Source organism: Podarcis pityusensis (genome assembly GCF_964106645.2).
Source record: "Podarcis pityusensis genome assembly, chromosome: 8".
Taxonomy (NCBI): domain Eukaryota; kingdom Metazoa; phylum Chordata; class Lepidosauria; order Squamata; family Lacertidae; genus Podarcis; species Podarcis pityusensis.
The window spans coordinates 14103379-14125827 of record NC_138033.1 but is presented as its reverse complement, the minus strand read 5'-3'; the positions used below and the strand labels follow the sequence as shown (position 1 = coordinate 14125827).

Sequence of the window (22449 nt, the reverse complement as noted above, 5' to 3'; positions counted from 1 at the left end):
AAAAGAGAGTTTTGAGCAAATGCTGCTGGGAATAAGAAGAAGGAAGAAGGACTGGGATCCATCTTCGGCAGGCTGGCTAAAGGCAGGGGAAGAGAGATGCCTTGGACTTCCTCTGGAAAGGACTCTTCTGTAAGATGTGGACTCCCTCCATGCAGATTTAAGGGGTAAAAATGTGAATTAAGCATATTTCTTAAAGCTACAACAGTCTCCACCATGTCTCAATTCTCCAAAGGAACACAGACTCTGAGTCAGTGCCTGGAACCCCATGGGCTCTTGCCACCACTTGGCAGATGGGGGGGGGGGGGACAACTTTTGTGACAATATCAAGAATGGTAATCCATTCTGTTAGGTTGTGGGCGAACATATCAGACGACACAGCGATTCTTCCAAAGCAGCTCTTTATTTGTAAGCTGGAACAGAACTAACTGAGGAGCTCAGTCAGCCTGCTTATATAGAGCTCCAGAACAATGTAACTGTTGCCATTTTCTAAAACTATCCAATCACTGAACGTCACTTTTCGATCCTTCATTTGCATACAAACTATCCAATCACTGAACGTCACTTTTCGATCCTTCATTTGCATAACTATCTACAGCATCCCCCTGCTGGCCCAGGGTGAGAACTTCAGTACATAACACATTCCAACAATGGTAATCTATTCTACAGTTCTGTGATTCCATGTTCCTACAACTAGAGAGCAAAGGTAACACATGGAAGATGTCCCTTGAATTCTTCCTTCCTTTCTTCCTTGAAAAATCCACTCTTCACTCAACACAATGCAATAAAAACTACATCATATTCTTCAAACAGGAGTAAGACTGAGAGACAAGAATAATCTAATGTTAAGTAGAACAAATGTGATGAAACAATTGCAAATGCCTGGCAAATAAAACTCCACAAGAGGGACAAAATGTTTACTCACCAAGTAGGGTTTACAATGATAGAAGCAGCCTTTGGAGACTCTGTTCAGCAGTGATTTTAGGCAAGACAAAGATTGATCCACTACAGACATGAGGCACCTCAGGCCTGGTGGCTGAATGCGGCCCACCAAATGTCTCTATGTGGCCCCCAGGACTTTCCAAAGTCTGTACTCCTTATCCTCAGGTTGCAGCCCTCGCTGTTCTTGACTCGCACCCTCCTCAAGTGATTTTGCAGGGATGACATGTACACTTGAACTATGAAATGCCTCTTGTTTTTCTGGAGGAAGGGTGGAGATGTGTGAATACATGGATGTGGAGATTGAATGACTTTTGCACAACTGGAATGTAGCTCCCACTCCTTGCTCCTCCCACTTCTTTGCCTCTGGCTCCACCCACCACTGGTATAAATCCCTCCCCAGGTTGCCTTCTAAGGAATACAGTTCTGGGCAGCAGGAGGGGTCCCCCAACTCTGTCCCATTCAGCTAGGTCATGGTGCAAGATCAGTGTTGCTTTGCCAGCAACGTCTGCAGAATCTTCCGCTCCAAACCAGAAGCCATCAATCAGAAGCCATAATTTGATTAAGACAGGGCCAGCTGGCTGAGATGTCAGGTTGCACAAGTTACACAATGGATGTTTTGTAATGCAAGTTTATTTCTCAAGTTTGCTGTTTATTTCTCAGGTTGGGTGTGCTTCCAAGAGGGAAGCATATGTCCCAGCTGTTCCTACTTACCCAACACAGTCCAGGGACACATTCCAGCCAGGCGAAAACAGACAAGGGGCTCAGCTATACAGCTACAAAGAAAAAGTGTGTTGTAAAGTGCAGTAAAGAAATTTGACACTAGATGGTGATGGTGAGCTATGGAAAATTTGATGTATTTTTTTCCAAAACCTTTTTTTAAACAAGCATTTTCACAGCATTTTTTAATATGTGTGTAGATTCCACAAAGGAGGATTTGAAGCAGGGCTGGTGATGTGTGTAGTCTGGGGAGAGTCATAAGGAATAGATAGAGAGGTCTCTGGCCTAGGATCACCAGCCCCTGAAATAAAAGGCTGGCTGAATTTAAAAATAAAAGGAGAGCTGAATTTAATCATAGATAAATGGGGAGCGGAGAAAACTGAAAGTGACAGAACATCCCTATTTGCAGCATGATTAAATAGGGACAGCTCTAGTTTTCACTCAGTAGTTATAGTCACACAGCTATGGATCCTCATAGCCCCACACCCTTCTAATTTCCCAGACACAGCCGGTATTTGGCCCTTGTAAACCAGTGTCTGGGCAGAAAGCGTTGGAATGCCTGGGAAAATCTGCATGTATGAGAGTGGATTTTGGCAAATTGCATTAAAAATAGCTGAAAAGCAAATTTTTATTTTTAGATTTTTCAAAAATAAATAAATAAATGAAGCTTTTGTGTCTGGAATTACAGTTTTTTTGAAATATGGCAAACCCTAAGCGAGAGCTACTATTTTCTGTGTATCTATGCTCATTTGCTGCTACTGGGAGTTCTCAACCAAGTGTTCACAAACAGGCCTCACAAATGAATGTGTTTCGAGGGTGTTTAGCAGGATAGTTTGAGCAGGGGCTGGGCTGCTGTCTCACGGTGTTCATAGGACCAAGGGACATGGAGGGTGAGCGAGCTGCTTCAGTGACCTGCAACACCTGTGCCAACCCCTCAAGGACCGCCTCTTTCCATATGAACCCACCAGGATCCTGAGATCATCTTCCGAGGCCCTCCTTCGTGTGTCTGCTCCTTGAGAGGTCCAGAGGGTGGCAACACGAGAACGGGCCTTCTCTGCAGTGGTTCCCTGACTGTGGAATGCTCTCCCCAGGGAAATTTACCTGGCACCTTCATTCTACACCAGGCAAAAACATTCCTTTTTAACCAGGCCTTTGGTTGTTCTGATTGACATCCTATGCCATTTTAAAATGTGGCTCTTTGGGGGGGGGGGAGGTGTTATTGGGTTGTTGTTTTTATTTTGATTATATATGTTGCGGTTTTTATGTTGATCTTTTCTGTGAACCGCCGTGAGACCTCCGGGTATAGGGCGGTATATAAAATCAATAAATAATACTACTAATAATATTGTTTGTTTGTGTGGTGGATATCACTTGGAAATGCAGCTCAATACAGTGGTACCTTGGGTTACATACGCTTCAGGTTACATACGCTTCAGGTTACAGACTCCGCTAACCCAGAAATAGTACCTCAGATTAAGAACTTTGCTTCAGGATGAGAACAGAAATCGTGCTCCGGCGGCACAGCAGCAGCAGGAGGCGCCATTAGCTAAAGTGGTGCTTCAGGTTAAGAACAGTTTCAGGTTAAGAATGGACCTCCGGAACGTATTAAGTACTTAACCTGAGGTACTACTGTAAAGGCATTTCTTAAGGAAACTAGTGAGAGTTTGGTCTAAAATGCTCTGTCCTCAAGAGCAGATACCAAGCGGGAAATTGGTGTTTCCTATTAGTTGTAGATCCATTCTATTAGTTGTAGATCCCTTAAAGGTAAAGGTAAAGGGACCCCTGAGCATTAGGTCCAGTCGTGACCGACTCTGAGGTTGCGGCGCTCATCTCGCTTTATTGGCCAAGGGAGCCGGCGTATAGCTTCCAGGTCATGTGGCCAGCATGACTAAGCTGCTTCTGGCGAACCAGAGCAGCACATGGAAATGCAGTTTACCTTCCCGCCGGAGCAGTACCTATTTATCTACTTGCACGTTGATGTGCTTTCGAACTGCTAGGTTGGCAGGAGCAGAGACTGAGCAACGGGAGCTCACCCCGTCACGGGGATTCGAACCGCCAACCTTCCGATCGGCAAGTCCTAGGCTCTGTGGTTTAACCCACAGCGCCACCCGCGTCCCTCTCTTGTAGATCCCTTAGTTGACACGTATTCAAAGTCAAAGCAGAATTCAGTTCTGGAAAATAAGAAGAACCTAAAACATACTGACAAGCTGCCTTCCCGAGTTGGTTATCATACTCATTTTCTATCTAGAGGGCATTTGGCTCGTTCTGTTTATGGTGGTAAGTAAAGCAGCCAGGATAGGCATCCCACAGTCTCTGTTGCCACAATTGCTTTATACTTACCTCTGCCTCCCTTGCTGAATCACAACAGTCCAGCATGTATTTCTGGATTAAATTTGGCAATGGAGTTCTGGATGCTTTAACTGAAGCACTACAGGCCTATGTTCATGTAACAGGCGTGTAAAAACTGCTCCAACTGCAGAGTATCCATTGCTCATTGTACCTACTCCTTCAGAGACAGGGCGGCCCCCATCCAGAACAAGCCACTCACCTTTCTCATAGAATTGTGGAATGGTACAGTTGGAAGGGACCCTGAGGATCATCTAGTCCAGGAATATACAGCTATCCCAAATGGGGATCAAACCTGCAACCTGGGCATTGACAGCACCACGCTCTAACCAGCTGAGCTATCCAGAAGCTATGCACCCAAAGAATCCCAAGGATTCCAACAAAGTTTATTGATCCTCAACCAACACAACGTTATGGCTAAACACCACTTGTGTGCATGCTCATTTTCTTGACTTTTCTGGGCAGAAATGTTTCGCCTCTAACAACTCTTGTTTTCCTGGTCTGTTGGCTGAAGTCCGTTGTTAAAGCTGGATTTAGACAAGGGTGGGCAGTTCCCCAGCACAGGACACTGAGCTAGGGAGAGGAGACGGAAGTGGTAGCAGCAAGCTGTTTTGGGCAGTCCCCTCCCCCCACTTCGAATTTGTCTTTCTGCTTGAGAAAAATAGATAGAAAGGGGGAAGGAGGGAGGGAAAGGAGGGTGGGAATCCCTAGAGGTCTGCCCGACTGTTTTTGTGATTCTTCATTTCTTTCTGGCATGGAGAGAACATCAGATGAAGAAAAAGGAGAGGAAAATAGGATGGGAGAAGAGGGCAAGGAGAGCAAGAGAGGCTAGTCTCCTTTTGCACCATCGCAACTGGTTGGCTATCACTCAGGGGCTCACATGGGACTCCATATAAATATGAAAATATGGGTCCGCCCCTGTTGCACAACCTTCTTACTTTTTGTGTAATCCTGAGCTCACCAGAACGGCTCCTGTCTCCTTGGTAAGTTTCTCCTGTCAATGTCTACCCAGCACATTTGTGCGCAATAAAGCCAAACAGCCCAACTCTCTCAGATCATAGACTGCTTTTCCTTTTCCTCCACGACTCATCAGGAAATTGGTTGTTTGGCTTGGAGGGCCTCTCGGCTTCAGACCATGGAGGGTGTCGCATTGAGATGGAGAGCTGCAATAGTTGTGCTGCAAGGACTGCTGGCGATGACCTTTCTTATTTCAGGTACCAGTTATTGCTATTGGAATGTCCTCGAGTTGCAGACCTGGGTGGTTGGGTGGGCACCAACTAGATTTGCACGGAGAAACAAGAAGGAATTCCATGGTAAATGGAAGCATTTCAGAAAGGGACAACCAAAAGTGTTCAAGGGGGTGGAATGACTCTCCTATGAGGAAAATTTGCAGCACTAGGGACTTTTTAGTTTAGAGAAAATATGAGAAAGAGTTCACAGGATAGAAGCTCAAGAATTGTGTGTGGCATGGAGAAAGTGGGTAGAGAACCATCTCTCTCTCTCTCTCTCTCTCTCTCTCTCTCTCTCTCTCTCTGTGTGTGTGTGTGTGTGTCTCAAAGCACTAAAAATCGTGGACACCCAGCGAGACTGAAAGTTGGCAGATTCCGGACAGATAAAAGACCTTCTTCACACAGTTCAAAGTTAAACTACAGGAGACAGGGATGTCCACCCACCTGCCTTTCAGCTTGACTTCCCTTGTTCTTCTCAAGAGCTTGGACAGCTTAGCTGGTAGAGCATGAGACTCTTAATGTTAGGGTTGTGGGTTCAAGCCCCACGTTGGGTGAAAGATTCCTGCATTGCAGGGGGTTGGACTTGATGACCCCCATGGTCTCTTCCAGCTCAACAATTTCATGATGCTAAGATTCAGTGGTTACTAGCCATGATGGCTATGCTCTCCCTTGATGGCTGGAAGCAGTGATGCTTGTGAAACCACAGGAAGGAAGAGGAAGAGCTTTTGGGTATCTTAACGGCATCTGGTTGGCCAATGGGAGAGCAAGATGCTGGACTAGGTGGGCCATTGGCCTTATGCAGCAGGTTGTTCTTATGTTCCTAGTTCCTGTGTTCTCACATTGAAGTATGATGCATGAAAAGTGCAGGGGAGTGGGCAAAATAAAATCAGTTTATGGAGCACTAAGGAGACGTTTTGCATGGTTAGAAAAATGACAGGATTAATGCACTAGGAAGTTCAGGTTAACAGCCGGACACTGAGACAACTAGCCCATCTGGAAGTGCCATGATGACATTATGTTTTGATGCTCAGCTCTGTAAAGAAGAAAAGAGCTGTAACTGATCATTAACTGAGAAAGCAGACTGCTTTGTGTGTACTCTGTGCTCGTGAGGCACATCCATGTTAATGGGTGTGGCATTGTGTTGAACCACCAAAGGAGAAATGTTCCAGAAGGCCTGCAAATGCCGTATTGGTAGTCGGCCCCCCAAATAATTGGCAGTTCTTGAGAGAATGAGCTCCTATATGCTCATATTCACTTGCTCTGATATATGCCGATTCGCTCGCTTTGATGCTGTGCTTATCTGTGGGCTGTGGGATGCTGGTCCAGAGAGAGAGGAAGCTTTCAATAGCTGCCCCCTATGGCCTGGCCAGCCAGGTTTGATGGGAGGTGCTAGGCAAACTAGCCCATGTTGCTTTGCGCATATAGGCTGTGTGAATGTTTTATTGTTTGTTTGTTTGTTTGTTTGTTTATACATACCCCGCCCATCTGGATGAGTTTCCTCAGCTACTCTGGCGGCTCCCAATCGAGTGTTAAAAACAATACAGCTTTAAATATTAAAAACTACAGGGCTTCCTTCAGATGTCTTTTAAAAATAGGATAGCTGCACATTTCCTTGACATCTGATGGGAGGGTGTTCCACAGGGCGGATGCCACTACCGAGAAGGCCCTCTGCCTGGTTCCCTGTACCTTCATTATCGCAATGACGGAATCACCAGAAGGCCCTCAGCGCTGGATCTCAGTGTCCGGGCTGAACGTTTGGGTGTCATGACGACCTCTCACAGTTGCACTATCCGTCCCACATCTGTAAAGGCAGTGAGACTCTGCATGTTGTATTATCAGTTACTTTAGTAAAGCTCTAGGACTGGTCATTCTATTGTTTGGCGCATCCTTCTTTGGTATCCCTGCGTCACACCAACTGCTCAGGCCTTCCTCTGAGCCTGCAGTTCAGGACATTTGACGTAGTTGGCAGGATGCCAAAATAAGGATGGGGTGGGCTGGACTGGGATTCAGCGGTTGCCTAAGGTGAAGGCATTGGACTGGTCCGTTGTCGTGCCAGATCCAGCAGCCATAACCACTGCCCTCGAGGGACTAAGTTTGTGGGAGAAGGGACACTGTGGTCGTGGTAGGCTGGCTGTTCCTGTCTGTGCTGAAATCTGTTTTTCTGCTTTGATGCATACTAATCTTTTATGAGCAGCCCCGCCCCAGTGGCAGGGTCCTCTGTCTGTTTTGGGACTGCTGCTGGGGGGGAGTGTCTTTATGACGTCAGTTTAGCCCTGTCTGCAAGGAGGAGAAGGTCTGGGCAGCATCAAGTAAAGAGAAGGCGGAGTCATGTCCCCCAGGAGCTTTCCCGGAAAGTGATTTGTGGTTTGACTTGCTTCCTGCTGGCACTCAGTAGAGAGGCAATGCTAAGCAGCCTGATGTAGTGTTTTTAAAATTGTGGGAAAACCTACCCAGGGAGAAACAGGAAATGAAGAAGACCTGAGCCTTCTGCTCCCCTCCCTGCTGAAGAGGGACAAGTGGGGAAGGGGTGTCTCAGCTCTTTCCGCTGAGTGACAGCTGTCAGTTAAGATTCTGTATCCTGCCTCTAAGCAAGTGCAGTAAAAGCAGTCAGACTAGGAACTGTGAAACGTGCTCCTATGGAGCGTTCTGCCTCCACTCATTTTTATTTTATTTTTTATTTTGGTTCAAATTGATTCTCATTATTTTGACCCAAATCATACTTCTAAGCTTTCAGTAAAACAGTAATTAAAAGCCAAGAACTCTTAACACGTGAATAAACAATTACAGAAATACAGAAAAAAATTACAAACATTTCAAGTTTTGCTTTTAAAGTTGCAGCAACCAAGCAACCACGCTTGGGGCAGGGGGCACTGTAAAATTTCCCAAATTGTAGATGAATTAGGTAGTGCTTTCTTTTTTATTATATTCACCTTGCTCATGAGTCCCAAAACCTATTCGCTTTTTCTAGGGATGTTCCAAGCCCTGCCCCAAGGTCAGTTGTGTTTCCTTATTGTATGCCATGCTTGTCTCTGATGATTTAACTTTTCTGGATTGGTGTGTTAAGGATATGCAAGACCACCTGCAGTGCCAAGTGGTTGGGCAAAGGTCAAGGACCATGGAGGTGAAATAAGGGTGCACTTATTCTATGTGTGTCCCAGGGGACATATAGTAGAGCATAGGGTGGCACCCAACAGATGTATAGAGAAAAGAAAGGACGGGTTGCAATTGGCATTTTTCTGGCAACAAAGTGAAAGAATTGTAGCAGCTTGTGAAACTTGCTGGAAGCAAAAGCCCTTGTTTTACAAGCTACCCATTTGCAGGCTCTCGCTGAGGGCAGAATGAGCAGTGGGCTGGGTGTGTTTCAGCAACAGCTCCTCAAAGGAACTGAAACCCGGTACCCACTTCTTGGAGAGCAGCTGTGTATCATGCTTTAGAGCCGCAGAATGCATGAGCATATTATTGGAACAGCAATTCCGAATTCTGCCTGGGTCACCCAAATCCCTGAAGGAGTGGGCCCCCATGTGGTATGGCTGATGAACAATTGGCAGACTGGGAGGGGGTCCCCCGTGGAAGAGCAAAAGTCTTTTCCAGTTCCTGTATATTAAATGGCCTCAGCCCAGTATACCTGAAGGAGCATCTCCACCCCTATCATTCAGCCCAGACACTGAGGTCCAGCTCCAATGGCATTCTGGCAATTCCCTCACTGTGAGAAGTGATTTTGCAGGGAACCAGGCAGAGGGCCTTCTCGGTAGTGGCACCCGCCCTGTGGAACACCCTCCCACCAGATGTCAAGGAAATAAACAACTATCTGACTTTTAGAAGCCATCTGAAGGCAGCCCTGTTTAGGGAAGTTTTTAATGTTTGATGTTTTATCACTTTATTATTATTATTATATTTTGTTGGGAGTCACAATCTGATGGATGGGGTATATTATTATTATTATTATTATTATTATTATTATTATTATTATTCGAGTGTGGAAAATGCACCCTGGTGTACAATTGATTATATGGGCCCTGGACGGAGTGCAATTGCTCGGGGGCATGATAGACCCCAACTATTGAGGAGAAGTAAAACTGATCCCTGGAAAAGACCCGGATGTTGGGAAAGATTGAGGGCACAAGGAGAAGGGGACGACAGAGGATGAGATGGTTGGACAGTGTTCTTGAAGCTACCAACATCAGTTTGACCAAACTGCGGGAGGCAGTGGAAGACAGGGGTGCCTGGCGTGCTCTGGTCCATGGGGTCACAAAGAGTCAGACACGACTAAATGACTAAACAACAACAAAACTGGTCCTGCAAGCTCTGCAGACATTGCCCTATCAGGCTGGGGGAAGTGGGCTCAACTCCAACTGCTGGCCACTGAAATTCTGAGCATGGCTGGGACAGCTACTAGTGCAATGCTGGTGCTGGCAGAGGATGTGCCTTGGGTTGAGCCTAACCAATATTTGTTTGCCCATTAGCAGGCTGCCCCTGAGTAGATAGTGGTGGTCATTGTTATCCTACTGTGTGTGGTCCTGGAACTCCTAAGCTGGCTTGTCTCCATTGTGCCAGGATGTTCCAATACCACATGTGGACTGGGAGCTTGGGGAGTTTGGCCATCGTGAAGGAGACAGCAAAGGTTTCTGCTGCAATTGGATGTATCGTTCAGCAGCAAACACTGACTCACATGATTGCTGCATCTGCACGCAGATGCCAGTACATGGACAAGGAGGTATTCCAGTATATTTCAAGGTGTTGAATGAAGTCCAAGCAAAGGCAGTTGGCAGGGAGGTGCCAAATTTTGGCATTGCACCAGCTGCCACTGAGCTTTGAAACACCAACATGCACTGAGAAAGGAGAAGCTTTCAATAGCTGCCACCTATGGCCTCGCTGGCCAGGTGTGATGGGACATTTGGAGAAAACTGATGCATGCTGCTCTGTGTATCCATTCTGTAGGAAAGTTTGCTTGGGTGTGGACTAGTCATGTCAACATTTCACTGTTGCAGAGTCCGTCCTGCATCTGTGAAGGCAGTGAAGCTCTGCACACTGTGCTGTGAGCTTACATCTTTCTTTAATAAAGTTCTAGGACTGGCCATTCTGGCTTTTTTTTCTTCATCCTTCTTTGGTATCCACTCATCAAAGCACTCACTCAGGCCCCTCCTTTGGGCCTGCGGTTCAGAACAGGCACTTGGCGCAAATCTTTGCTTCCTAAGAACTTCTGCTTTCATGTTAAAAGGGGGAAACCAATTTCTAGTCTCTGGTGATTTCAAGGCAGGATGACATTGCTGATAGCCTTTCCAGGATCTCATACCCTTTCTCCCCACACTTCTTTTCAGGAATTTCTGCCTTGAGCTGTCATAGCTCCAGCACCGTGAATCATTTCACTCCGCACAAGGGCAACACCACAGTGTATGTCTCCGCAGTGGGTGGCATTATCAACTGCTCCAGTGCTCAGAACGTTTGCACAGATGCACAACTTACATTAACTATAGGTAAGTGCTGCTCCGCCAGATGGATCCTGTGTGGCTGCAAGATTTTTGACAGAGGAAAAGCATGCAATTACTTGCAACCCCTAAAATTCCTAGTGGATCAAAACATATTTTAAGTACCTTAATTCCGAATGCATGCAAAGCATCATTTCAGGCTTGAATTGGGGCCTGAAATGAAGCGTTGCATGCATTCAGAATTAAGATACTTAAAATGTGCTTTGATTCCTCTTATTTTATATTTGCATATTTTTGGACAAACTTATCTCTTCCATTGCTTTCTTTTTAAATAATAATAAAAAAACCCATAGCTATTGTTAAGAGTTGTCACAGACCCAGTTCAGATGTAACACTAAGCCAGAGTTTACTGCAGAGACAAGGGACCTCTGGCCCCTCCAGATTTTGTTGGATCTCAACTCCTACCATCCCTAAACATTGGTCATGCTGGCTGGGGATGATGTGACTGGAATCCAATATTTGGCATTGGACCAGATAACACTTGTGGTCCTATCCAACTCTACAATTCTATTAAATCTGGAGGGACAGATTCCTGTCCACAATGAAGTGTTACAAGAGCGACCTTCTGTAAGTTTGTCTGGGTTTTGACATCACAGAGAACTATGCCTATTTCAAATGTGATAGCAGAAACCAAATAATGTAAAAATCACCCCCACCCAGAGCAAAAATTGTCTTTGGAAAACTGCCACTGCATCAATCTATTTTTTGTATATATGCATCTCCCCTTGTTTTAGATAAAGAAGTTTTGATAGTGAGCTACAAAGGCTGCGCCAGCAAGGACCTTAAGAATGAAACAGAATTTATAACCTCTGGTGACCGACACTTTGCCATCCAGTTCAATGAGAGCTACTGTTTTGATGACCTTTGCAATGCGAAAACAGAAACGAGGGAAGTTCCCAGGACCCCTATAGAGGACGGAGGTATTTTTTTAGTAGGAATTCTGACTCACAGTTTCACTTGTTGTGTGGGTGGTGGCCAATAGGTTTTCAATAGCTTGAACAATTCAATTTTGTAGATTTCTAAGGCAAATGGCCCGCTTCCCCAACCCTTGGGCTTGTGTGCCAAAGAAAGCTAACACGCTTCTCAATAAATGTACAAAACAGTGTGCTTTAGGATGTGATTTAGCTGTGAGAGCATGGGAAAGGTTTGGAGGAAGCTGTGAGGAGAGTGGGAACATGGAGTGACCTGTAGGGGAGGGATGAACTGGGAGGGGGGTTAGGTGAGGGATGAGTGAGGGGTAAAGGGAGGGGACTTGCTCAGGTGTGGGGCTTGATGAAGGGTCTGGTGGGTTTGGCAAGTGGAGAAAGGCAAGGGTGTCAGCACACACTTATAAGTTGGAGAACTGCCTTGGAAAATTTGGGAAAGTGTGAATTTCGAATGATAGCTCCTTCTTTCTTCACACATCGACCTATACTCATACACATTCATTTCAGTGGGTTTACCCTGAGCACTTTTTTTTTTTACTTTTAAAATTCCTTTATTGTACATATAACATAAAATACACAAAATACAAACATTGCACACCACAAATAATGAGGCATCTAATCATAGCCTGCATTTTTATCAAGGCTTATAGTTTGATTAGGGTCTGTATTTTAAAATGAGCTTAAAGATTTTCAAATGTTTTATGCCAGGCAGAAGACCAGCTGCCTAAGTACTTTGGCAAGATGTTTATCCTCCTGGACAAGGGGGCCCCCTGATTTATAGCAGAAAACAATTCTCAAAGTCGTAAAAAGGGAATTACAGGCTGAGAGCAAGGTTACACCACCCTACATAATTAAGAGTTGGTAAATAGTAAAATCATTAAACTTGAGCCATATCTTTCTAAGGTTAAAGGCCAAGAGCAAATTGAAAAGAAAGCAACTGGCTGGAGAAGTGTAAACAGAAGAAGAGGCTTCTTTCCTATTTTATTTTGAGGCTGTAAACTGATTCCTTCCTGTTACTTTGAGAAGGTTTTTTTCTTCTAAAAAGCTATCTATGATAATGTATGAAATATACTGGCTTAAATGTAATTATGCAAAGGATCTAGAAAGAAAGAAATGTTAAATTCTTATTTCATAGAGTCATATTGCTGTAGGAGACCAGAGGGGCAAATGAGCCCAGCCCCCTGCCAGACAGGAGACGCCATCGAGCACTCCTGATATATGGTTGTCAGGCCTTTGTTTAAAGACCTTCAAAAAGGAGATCTTTCATTGATGATGCATGAGAATGTGAACCCAAGATCTCTGACATCTGTTTAAGATAAAAATTTAAAACTATTAACCATCTGTTTTGGAGGGCAATAGGGAAAGGAGGGCAAGAGGTGAGCTGGTAATTAAGGTTCTTTGTTGAGACAAATGTAAGATATATGACTACTTATTTGTCATTTATAGATAGAAGAATATATAGCTTTTTGTATCCCATAAAAGGCAATAGGAAATGGGTGTATCTTTTAGGATTGGTTATAGCAATCAGCCAATAGGAAATTCAACCAGGCTGATTGGACAGAGGCAGCCAAAGGAGGAGCAAGGGGGCTGGGCTGAGGGAATATAAGTGCTGGCCATAATGGCAGGAGACCAGGCCAGAGCTTGGTAACCATATACCACTGTGCCTCTCATTTATTTGTCTGACAAATAAATTATTATTTTAATTTCTCTATTGCTGCGTTGAATATTTCATTCCAGCTAAGCGTTAACCACAAGCAGGGTGCTACAATAATACAACAAATTACACACATTGAAAAGAGGGAAAAAAGAAAAGAAAAGAAAAGAAAAAGAAGTAGAAAAAAGTATGTTAAGAAAAAAGAAACCTTCCGACTATACCCATTGTACTATTTTGCATTTTGATTTTGAATTTTACACAGTTTCCTAGAATTGCTTTTCTCCTTCTTAATTCTGTTTTTCCTCCACCGTTACATTATGTTACAAGACTCATTCAATATCTGCCAGGAGACTTTAGTTATCACAGTAACTATTGAGATAATATTTAAATACTATCCATTCTTTATTAACATCTTGTATCGAATGTCCTCTCGCTCTGAGTACAATTGTAGCCTGAGTACAATTAAGGTACTGATTGCTTTGAAAAGCGCAAATTAAATAGGTTCACTTTGATATGCAAAGCAAACCGAAATATCACCCCCAATCGTTATTGAAGAGACGGAATAATGGGGGGGGGGAATCCTATAAAAGGGAGTCACCCTTTTCCACCCAGCCCCACTTTAGCAGCTTAATGGGGTGAATGTTGCTCTACAGGCCCCTTGTTCTTCATTTTGATTTCCTATTCCAGCAGCTGAACCAAGCGGCTCCAACCAGTGTTACTCAGGATTTGCTTGGGGCCCCGGTGAAACCGTCCAGCAGACTATGACATGCAGCAGGCGCTACAACCGGTGTTACAATGGCACCAAGAGCATTTCAGTAGGTGAGTTCGCCCTAGGAAATTTATTCCACAGTTCCTGGCCTGCAAAACATTTTGCCCCCTGCTGGACTTGTCGGGAAGCATGCCTTGCAATTAACTGTTCCACATCCCAACCTATGAAGGTGTCTTTTCCTTTGGAGATTAGGTGGGTGCAATGCTCAAATTATGGGAGAAAGTGGAGAGGGAGCCTGAAATTGCTCCACTCCTGACATCCTCTAATTTTACCATACCAATGCCCTCTTTCTCTTCTAAATACATTATTTAAAGGGTGTTTTTGTGCTTTAATTCAAAGAAGTGATGGTTGGTGACCAGAAACAAGGCCTTCCTTCTCCATGATGGTAAATTGGTTATGGAATGCACCTAGGTTTTAGGCACAAAGTCAAAACAATTTCACCTGCCCACGTGTTAGAAACTCAGATATATAATCAAGGTGCCAAATGGCTCCTTAAACCAAGGTGACAGTCGCCAAAACAGAATGTCCAGTTTCCATTGGGGGGCAAGACGGCTCTAAAGTCTTGGTCTTCAAATGATGGACTGACTGTGATTGATTCTCAGTTAAACATCTGGCTAGATCTAGGGACAGTCCACATATATCTTGGCCTATTCCTACCTCTTTTTCTTAATGGTGACACAGGTCATTTGTAACGTAAGAATATTCTTCACAGCAGTGAGTAGGGCAGTGGGATGAGGTAAGTGAAGACAAGCGAAAACAATTAGCTAGAACGTTGTTCGCTGCTCCTGCTCCTGAAAAAGCATTTTGGTTCCTGAAATTCATTCTGATTGTGCAGATAAAATATAACGGACAGAATTCTACAGGATGTGGTATTAGTGTGTGGAAACAGTTGAGATCTGATGATCCTCAGGCATGCACCTCCTCCAGTTGTTGATGTCAGGTGCCATCCTGGCACTTGGTCGCAAGTGGCCGATAGCAGATGCAGAATGCAAACTGTTCTGCCTTCTTCTCACTTGAAGACTGCTTTCTTTACAACAGCCTTTGCCAGCTCTAGTGCTCTCTAGAAGTTGGCTGGGGCTGATGGCAGTTTGAGTCCATGACATATGAATGGCACCAAATTGGTGTAGACTGATTTACAGCTTCACTGTGGTACTCTCTCTAGTTTAGCAATTATCTGCTGATTTATTCCCCTTTGAGGTTGATCCACTGATTGCAGGGGGTGTTTTGATGATGTGACATCTTAATGGTGCCTAATAATAATAATAATAATAATAATAATAATAATAATATCATCACCTGCAACCTACTTTGAGAATATTGGCACACTGAAAACTGGGATGTGACAAGCTGCTTCTAAATGAAATAAATGTATCTCACCCCTGTTCAGATGTGCCTGAGGCCGCTTGATGGAGATGACATAGATGTATTCCTTTTCATGTAACTACAACAACAGCAACAATTTTATTATTTATACCCCACCCATTTGGTTGTGTTGCCTCAGCCATTCTGGGCAGCTTCCAGAACATATAAAAACATAATGAAACATCAATCATTAATAAGAGCAATCTGATCCAATGTAAAAAAAAAAGCCACAATAACTTTAAAATAAACAACTTATGTGCAAATATGATTTATGTTTGTGGCCAAAACCAATACAAAAGATAAAAGACATAAAAGAGAATAAAATATATTGCACAGTTAGAATAAATATTTAATAATTAATTTAATTTAAAAATAATTAAAATTAAAATAATTAAAACCGAACGTTATGTCAGTTCAGAGTTTGCTCCTCTGAAGAACTTACTCCCACAGATTTTCACCTCAGAATTGCCACTCTAAGGCAAAGCAGGCCGCTTTTTCAAAGATGTAGGGGGACCTGCCCCCTAATAAAAATTTAGGCACGTTGTCTGAGCCTTGGTCACACTATACTCATGGGTGTGGGCTACCCCTCGGGCTCTACACTCTTCAGGATTCTCTGTGGCGTCCTACTGCATTCTGGGAGAAGAGGGGCAACAGCCCTCATGCCTAACATTTTGTGCCTTTCTTGTCTTCCCTTCCCTTCCCACAACAGGACCCCTTTTCGTGTCCATGATCTTCAGGACCTGCCAGCGCCCAGCCTGCGATGTGTCTGAGAGCCAATCCTTCGGCCCTATAAATATCACCAGCGAGTCAGGGTCTTGTTGTTCAGGCAGCAATTGCAACAAGGAGGAGGTTGACATTCCGAACAAGGGAATCAACCCAACAGCTCCTGTCAAAATAGCTTATGATGTGAGGAACATCGCCAACCCAAACCTCTTTTATGATCAGGATGAGGATGAGGGTGATAAACTTGAACGTACAGAATGGCTAGTCCCCCTGCGGTCAGGTTTCCAAGGGCTCAGCCTTCAACTTTGCCCTCTCCTGGCAGCCCTAGGAGCCACCGTCCTCGGGATATGGGGGTGAGGAAGGGGGTTTGGGAGCACCTGAACTGCTGGAACCTGCATGTGGGTTTGGAAGGGCTGTGTTGTGGAGCACAGAGGAAGGCAGAAGGGAGGGGAATTAGCGCTCCAAGACAGTGATCAATCCCAACCAATTGCATGTATGGCTCATATATATATAATAAAATTTTATTTTGGATGGCCACCGCCTTGGGGTCTGATTCTCCCTCCCAAAACCAAGCAATTTGTTTGCTTCCCAGGACCCCACCTATTTGGGCTGTGATTGCAACATACTAAGGGTTATACCCAACTCAGTTCTACTCAGGCAATAAACCTATTGAACAACAATGCTATTATAAGTACCTTGGCTTGGGTTTTAATTCAAAACTGTCCTGGAAGCCACACCTACTCGCAGCTAAATTGAAATCCTCTCACTCTTCATTATGGTTTTCCAGAGTTCGGGGGGGGTATAGTTGCCCCCACAGTTGAGGTATTTCAAAAGAAGATTGTGCCACAATTATTGTATGGTGCACAGATTTGGGGATATAGTAATGGCCGCCCGTTAGAAGTGGTGCAGAACTCTTTCCTGAAGTCTCTGTTGATTCCCCCAAAGGCACATCCACCCCCTTTTTAAGAGCTGAACCAGGGCTAATCTCCTGACAAACCAGTGTACATGTAGCATGTAGTACTGGCTGAAGTTGGCTAGCATGAGTAATACTAGGCTCCCTAAAAAATGCTTCTTAGAGCAATTGCAATCTATGCCCCAAAGCTCTTGGGCAAACTCAGTCAGTAAGATTCTCCATTATTATGGGATTAATGTGGAATCCCTACCAAATCTTGCCTCTAACAGAGTCAAACAACGCATCAAAGAAAAAAATTATTCAGACTCTAAATAGAGGGACCTTCATTCACTTTCCCAGACAGCATACTCATCATGGTATCCAATATATAAAACATCTTTTGGGCTGGAGGAGTACTTTATTAATCTCATGCTTCATTGTACGCCCTCTGCATATCTAATGGGAATACCCTGTGTACCAAAGGCTCTGCATCTGTGAGTCGTGAGACATGGAGGACATTCAACACTATTTGTTATGATGCCCTTTATAAGCCCTTGTCCCCTAGACAAGAATTCCTCAATTGCATCCTTTGCTCTCTTTCTAACTGAACTCCCCTTGAGCGAATCTCTATTTTGCTGGCTGGCAATAACGTATTTACTACTGCACTGGTTGCAAAATTTGCCTTGGCTGCAAGTAAGTTGAGAGCTAGGCACCAAGACAGGTATCATAAGGGGAATGTGAGAAGTGGAGTGCTTAACTTACGCAGGTGTATTTTTTGCATTTTTGTATGTATGCTTTGCTATTGTTGTTGTTCAGTTTTAAATCAGTTATTTGTATTCTACGCATCGTGACCAATTGTGATGGCTTATAGCTTTTTCCAATAAAGATTTCATTCATTCATCAGCAGATCTGAGCCACTGAAATCAATGGACCCAAGTTAGCCATGCCCATTAACTTCAATGGGACTACTCTCCATAGGACTGGCATTGGAGACAACTCATGAACTACATATTCAATATAATACTATAGATTTTGTGGTACCCCTAAACCCTAGAAATTAATAAATGCTAAGATGTTGATTATTTGGGATATGAAGGCAGAATAGAAGCTGTAGAGGAATTACAGGACTAGCTTCTGCAAAATGACCTGGCCAAGCTAGGGTCGTTAAGGAACAAAAGGTGGCCCTAGAGGGCCATTGGCAATGCAAAACTTTTTTTTAAAAAAAAGCATTTTCACACTATTTTTTAGATGTGTGTAGATTCTACCAAGGAGAATTTGAAGCAGGGCTGCTGAGGAGTGCCGTCTGGGGAGAGTCACAAGCAGGGATCGGCAACCTAAGGCCAATGGTCCACAAGCGACCCATGGGGGTTATTTAACCGGCCCATGAGCTGCCCCCAAACCAAGCCACCTGCTCAGAGAGTCCCCGTGCGCTGCAGTAAACCGGCGTAGTGCGGAGCAGGGACATACTTCTATGTTGTTGGAAATTGTGTCTGCGCTTGCGCAGACACCAAAAATCACGTCTGCACAGACACAGATGCCAAAAATCACACACTGAAAATCACACACACATACATATTCCGACCCACAGAAGGATCTCCGCTGGAGTGAACTGGCCCAGGCGAGGTAAACCTTGCCGACTCTTGGTCATAAGGAACCGATACAGAGGGCTCTGGAGGGCTGAATTTGGACCTCTGGCCTAGGATTCCTCCCTGTTTAGGGAAGTTTTACATGGACCGCCTCTGAACATACACAGAGTGCCTTTCCCCACACCACTGAGGACCTTCTCTTTTGAAAGTTGCTGCAAACGGAAGAAGGGGAAAGTCATCTTTTGTTTGGCTGCTGCTTGAGGGTTTCCCACAGGCCTCTGGTTGGCCACTGTGAGAACAGGATGCTGGCCTCAATGGGGCCATTTTCTTACATTCTGATGTCTGGGTATTAAGTCCCACTGAACAAAGCAAGGCTTGCTTCTGAGTACTGAATCAGGCACTAAGTTACTTGTTGAGAAAGGAGTGGAGTGGAGACTAGCGGCTGGGGAAGAGCGAGACTCAGGACTCCTGGGTTCTCTGCTCTGCTCTCTGTGTTGCAAATTAAGGCAGAGGAGCTGGACACCTCTTCTGACTGGAGAAATACTGGTGGCCATTGCTTTTCTTTCATTTTTGAAAACAGATACAGTGGTACCTCAGGTTAAGTACTTAATTCATTCCTGAGGTCGGTTCTTAACCTGAAACTGTTCTTAACATGAAGCACCATTTTAGCTAATGGGGCCTCCTGCTGCTACCTGCTGCTCTAGAGGGCCAGTGGCAAGGCAAGAGAACGGTCCTTCCCCCCTCCCTGAGGTGTGAACAGAGACTGGGGATTTGGAAGGTTGCCAGGGGAACCAGGTGTGAGGTGACAGGAAAAGACAGTTTTGAGCAAATGCTGCTGGGAATAAGAAGAAGGAAGAAGAACTGGAATGCATCTTGGGTAGGCGGCCTAAAGGCTGGCAAAGAGAGATGCCTTGGACTTCCTCTGGAAAGAACTCTACTGTACAATCTGGACTCACTCCATGCAGATTTAAGGTGTAAAAATTATTAAGCATATTTATTAAAGCTATGAGTCTCCGCCATGTCTCAATTCTCCAAAGAAACACAGACTCTGAGTCAGTGCCTGGAACCCCATGGGCTCTTGCTACCGCTTGGCAGATAGAGGGGGACAACTTTTGTGACAATATCAAGAATGGTAATCCATTCCAACAATGGTAATCTATTCTACAGTTCTGTGATTCCACATTCCTACAACTAGAGAGCAAAGGTAACACATGGAAGATGACCCTTGAATTCTTCCTTCCTTCCTTCCTTGAAAAATCCACTCTTCACTCAACACAATGCAATAAAAACTACATATTCTTCAAACAGGAGTAAGACTGAGAGACAAGAATAATCTAATGTTGTTAAGTAGAACAAATGTGATGAAACAATTGCAAATGCCTGGCAAATAAAACCCCACAAGAGGGACAAAAGGTTTGGCTGAACAATTGGGGCTTACAATGATAGAAGCAGCTTTTGGAGACTCTGTTCAGCAGTGATTTTAGGGAAGACAAAGATTGATCCACTACAGACATGAGGCACCTCAGGCCTGGTGGCTGAATGCGGCCGACCAAATGTCTCTGTGTGGCCCCCAGGACTTTCCAAAGGCTGTACTCCTTATCCTCAGGTTGCAGCCCTCACTGTTCTTGACTCGCACACTCCTCAAGTGATTTTGCAGGAATGACATGTACATTTGAACTATGAAATGCCTCTTGTTTTTCTGGAGGAAGGGTGGAGATGTGTGTATACAGGGATGTGGAGATTGAATGACTTTTGCACAGCTGGAATGTAGTTCACACTCCTGGCTCCACCTACTTGTTTGCCTCTGGCTCCGCCCACCACTGGTATAAAACCCCAGACTGCCTTCTAAGGAATACAGTTCTGGGCAACAGGAGGGGTCCCCCAACTCTGTCCCGTTCAGCTAGGTCATGGTGCAAGATCAGTGTTCCTTTGCCAGCGACGTCTGCAGAATCTTCCACTCCAAACCAGAAGCCATTAATCAGAAGCCATAATTTGATAAAACAGGGGCATCTGGCGGAGATGTCAGGTTGCACAAGTTACACAATGTCCTTTTCATAACAGACAGTTTATTTCTGCTGCTGTTGCTGCTTCTGTTGGTGTTTGGGAAGACCGCTCCCTCCTTCAGTCAATTCCATCGGGCAAACGGGGCTGGGTGTTAATCAGTATGCAGATGACACCCAGCTCTACCTCTCTTTTAAATCAGAACCAGTGGAGGTGGTGAAGGTCCTGTGTGAGTGTCTGGAGGCGGTTGGAGGATGGATGGTGGCTAACAGATTGAGATTAAATCCTGACAAGACAGAAGTACTGTTTTTGGGAGACAGGGGGAGGGCAGGTGTGGGGTCTCCCTGGTCCAGAATGGGGTAACTGTGCCCCTGAGGGACCAGGTGCGCAGCCTGGGAGTCATTTTGGACTCACAGCTGTCCATGGAGGTGCAGGTTAATTCTGTGTCCAGGGTGGCTGTCTACCAGCTCCACCTGTTACGCAGGCTGAGACCCTACCTGCCTGCAGACTGTCTCACCAGACTGGTGCGTGCTCTAGTTATCTCCTGCTTGGACTACTGCAATGCGCTCTACATGGGGCTACCTTTGAAAGTGACCCAGAAACTGCAATTAATCCAGAATGCGGCAGCTAGACGGGTGACTGGGAGTGGCTGCCAACCACATAACACCAGTCATGAGAGACAATCCTGCATTTCTCGAGATGAGAAAGAAACAAATAAATTTGAAATTTCGAGGAATCCTGGGACAGGAAGGGGAGGATGTGAGAATAAAACTGGTTACAGAAATTGCAAAAAGGTTAGAGTTACCGGAAGGAATCTCCTTTTATTACAAAGATAAGAAATTCAAGATCAGGAATCCACAGGACACGGCCAAATTTTGGAGGAAATATGCCAAAGAATTGGAGAGGAAGGAGGAGGACAGACCTGTGCTTGGAGAACAGTTGGAAGAAGATAAAGAGGAAGAGGAAAAATCCCAATCATAATAATAAAATTATTTTAATTTTAATTGGATAAAGCATTATCATGGAATGTTAATGGACGTAATTAGAAAGTGAAAAGAAAGAAAACCGAACATTTATTGATTTTTAAAAAACGGATATGATTTGTTTACAGGAAACACGTGTTGCTAAAAAACACACAGAAGAGTTCTAATAAATAAAAGATTGGGAAATGCATTTGTAACTTCAGCTGTAAATAATAAAAGGGGAGTGGTTTTGTACATTAAAGGAAAACACAATGCAAAAGAATTGTTTAAAGACAATGAGTGGGGAATGATAGGGGTCCAAGTCACACTGCAAGGCAACAACTTTATCATTGTTGGGATCTATGCATCAAGTGAGAGGAAATCAGACTTTTATAAAGAATTGGAGGAAAAATTGTTTGACCATATGGACCAGAAAGTAATTTTGATGGGTGATTTAAATGGAGTGGTGTTGTTAGAAATGGACAGAACGTCAAGCAAAAGGGAGGGAAACCTGGGAAAACTCCCAAAGGCTCTTTTTTCATTGGTGGATAATCATGATTTAATTGATATTTGGAGACTTAAAAAACCCATTAACAAAACAATTCACATTTTTCTCTGATTCAAATCAAGTTCTAGTAGAGTAGACCAAGTCTGGATTCCCAAGGACTTAGCTCCAAGAACAATAAGTACAGAGATATTGCCAAGGACATTTTTGGATCATAATTCCATAATTTTAGAATTTATACTTTTATGTTCAACATTAGGAAGTGGAGACCGCAATGACCATTTGCCATATGGGATCCATTGATGATTAAGCCTCACTGAATAAGCCTACCCCCACTTCCTGCTGGTCTTCC

General features: G+C 44.3%; 1 protein-coding gene across 3 annotated transcripts; it reads left to right on the top strand.

The window, feature by feature from the left end:
• Positions 1-4751: 4751 nt before the first annotated feature.
• Positions 4752-17949, top strand: LOC308484334 (ly6/PLAUR domain-containing protein 3-like). Of its 3 annotated transcripts, XM_081019190.1 has the most exons (6): positions 4752-5216; positions 5562-5730; positions 10550-10705; positions 11452-11637; positions 13985-14116; positions 16138-17949. In XM_081019190.1, exons 2-6 carry the CDS (start codon positions 5664-5666, stop codon positions 16506-16508), a joined length of 912 nt encoding a protein of 303 aa, XP_080875316.1. In that variant the 5' UTR covers positions 4752-5216; positions 5562-5663; the 3' UTR covers positions 16509-17949. The 3 variants fall into 3 exon arrangements, with proteins under 3 accessions (XP_080875316.1, XP_080875315.1, XP_080875314.1); XM_081019189.1 differs by lacking the exon at positions 5562-5730 and having other exon boundaries at positions 4755-5216; positions 13988-14116; XM_081019188.1 differs by lacking the exon at positions 5562-5730 and having other exon boundaries at positions 4760-5216.
• Positions 17950-22449: the final 4500 nt, after the last annotated feature.

Coding starts and splice junctions, on each gene's coding strand:
- LOC308484334 (XM_081019188.1), top strand. CDS start 5,138: ATGGAGGGTGTCGCATTGAGATGGAGAGCTGCAATAGTTGTGCTGCAA. Junction 11,638..13,984: donor GACCCCTATAGAGGACGGAG/GTATTTTTTTAG, acceptor TTCCTATTCCAG/CAGCTGAACCAAGCGGCTCC. Junction 14,117..16,137: donor CACCAAGAGCATTTCAGTAG/GTGAGTTCGCCC, acceptor TTCCCACAACAG/GACCCCTTTTCGTGTCCATG.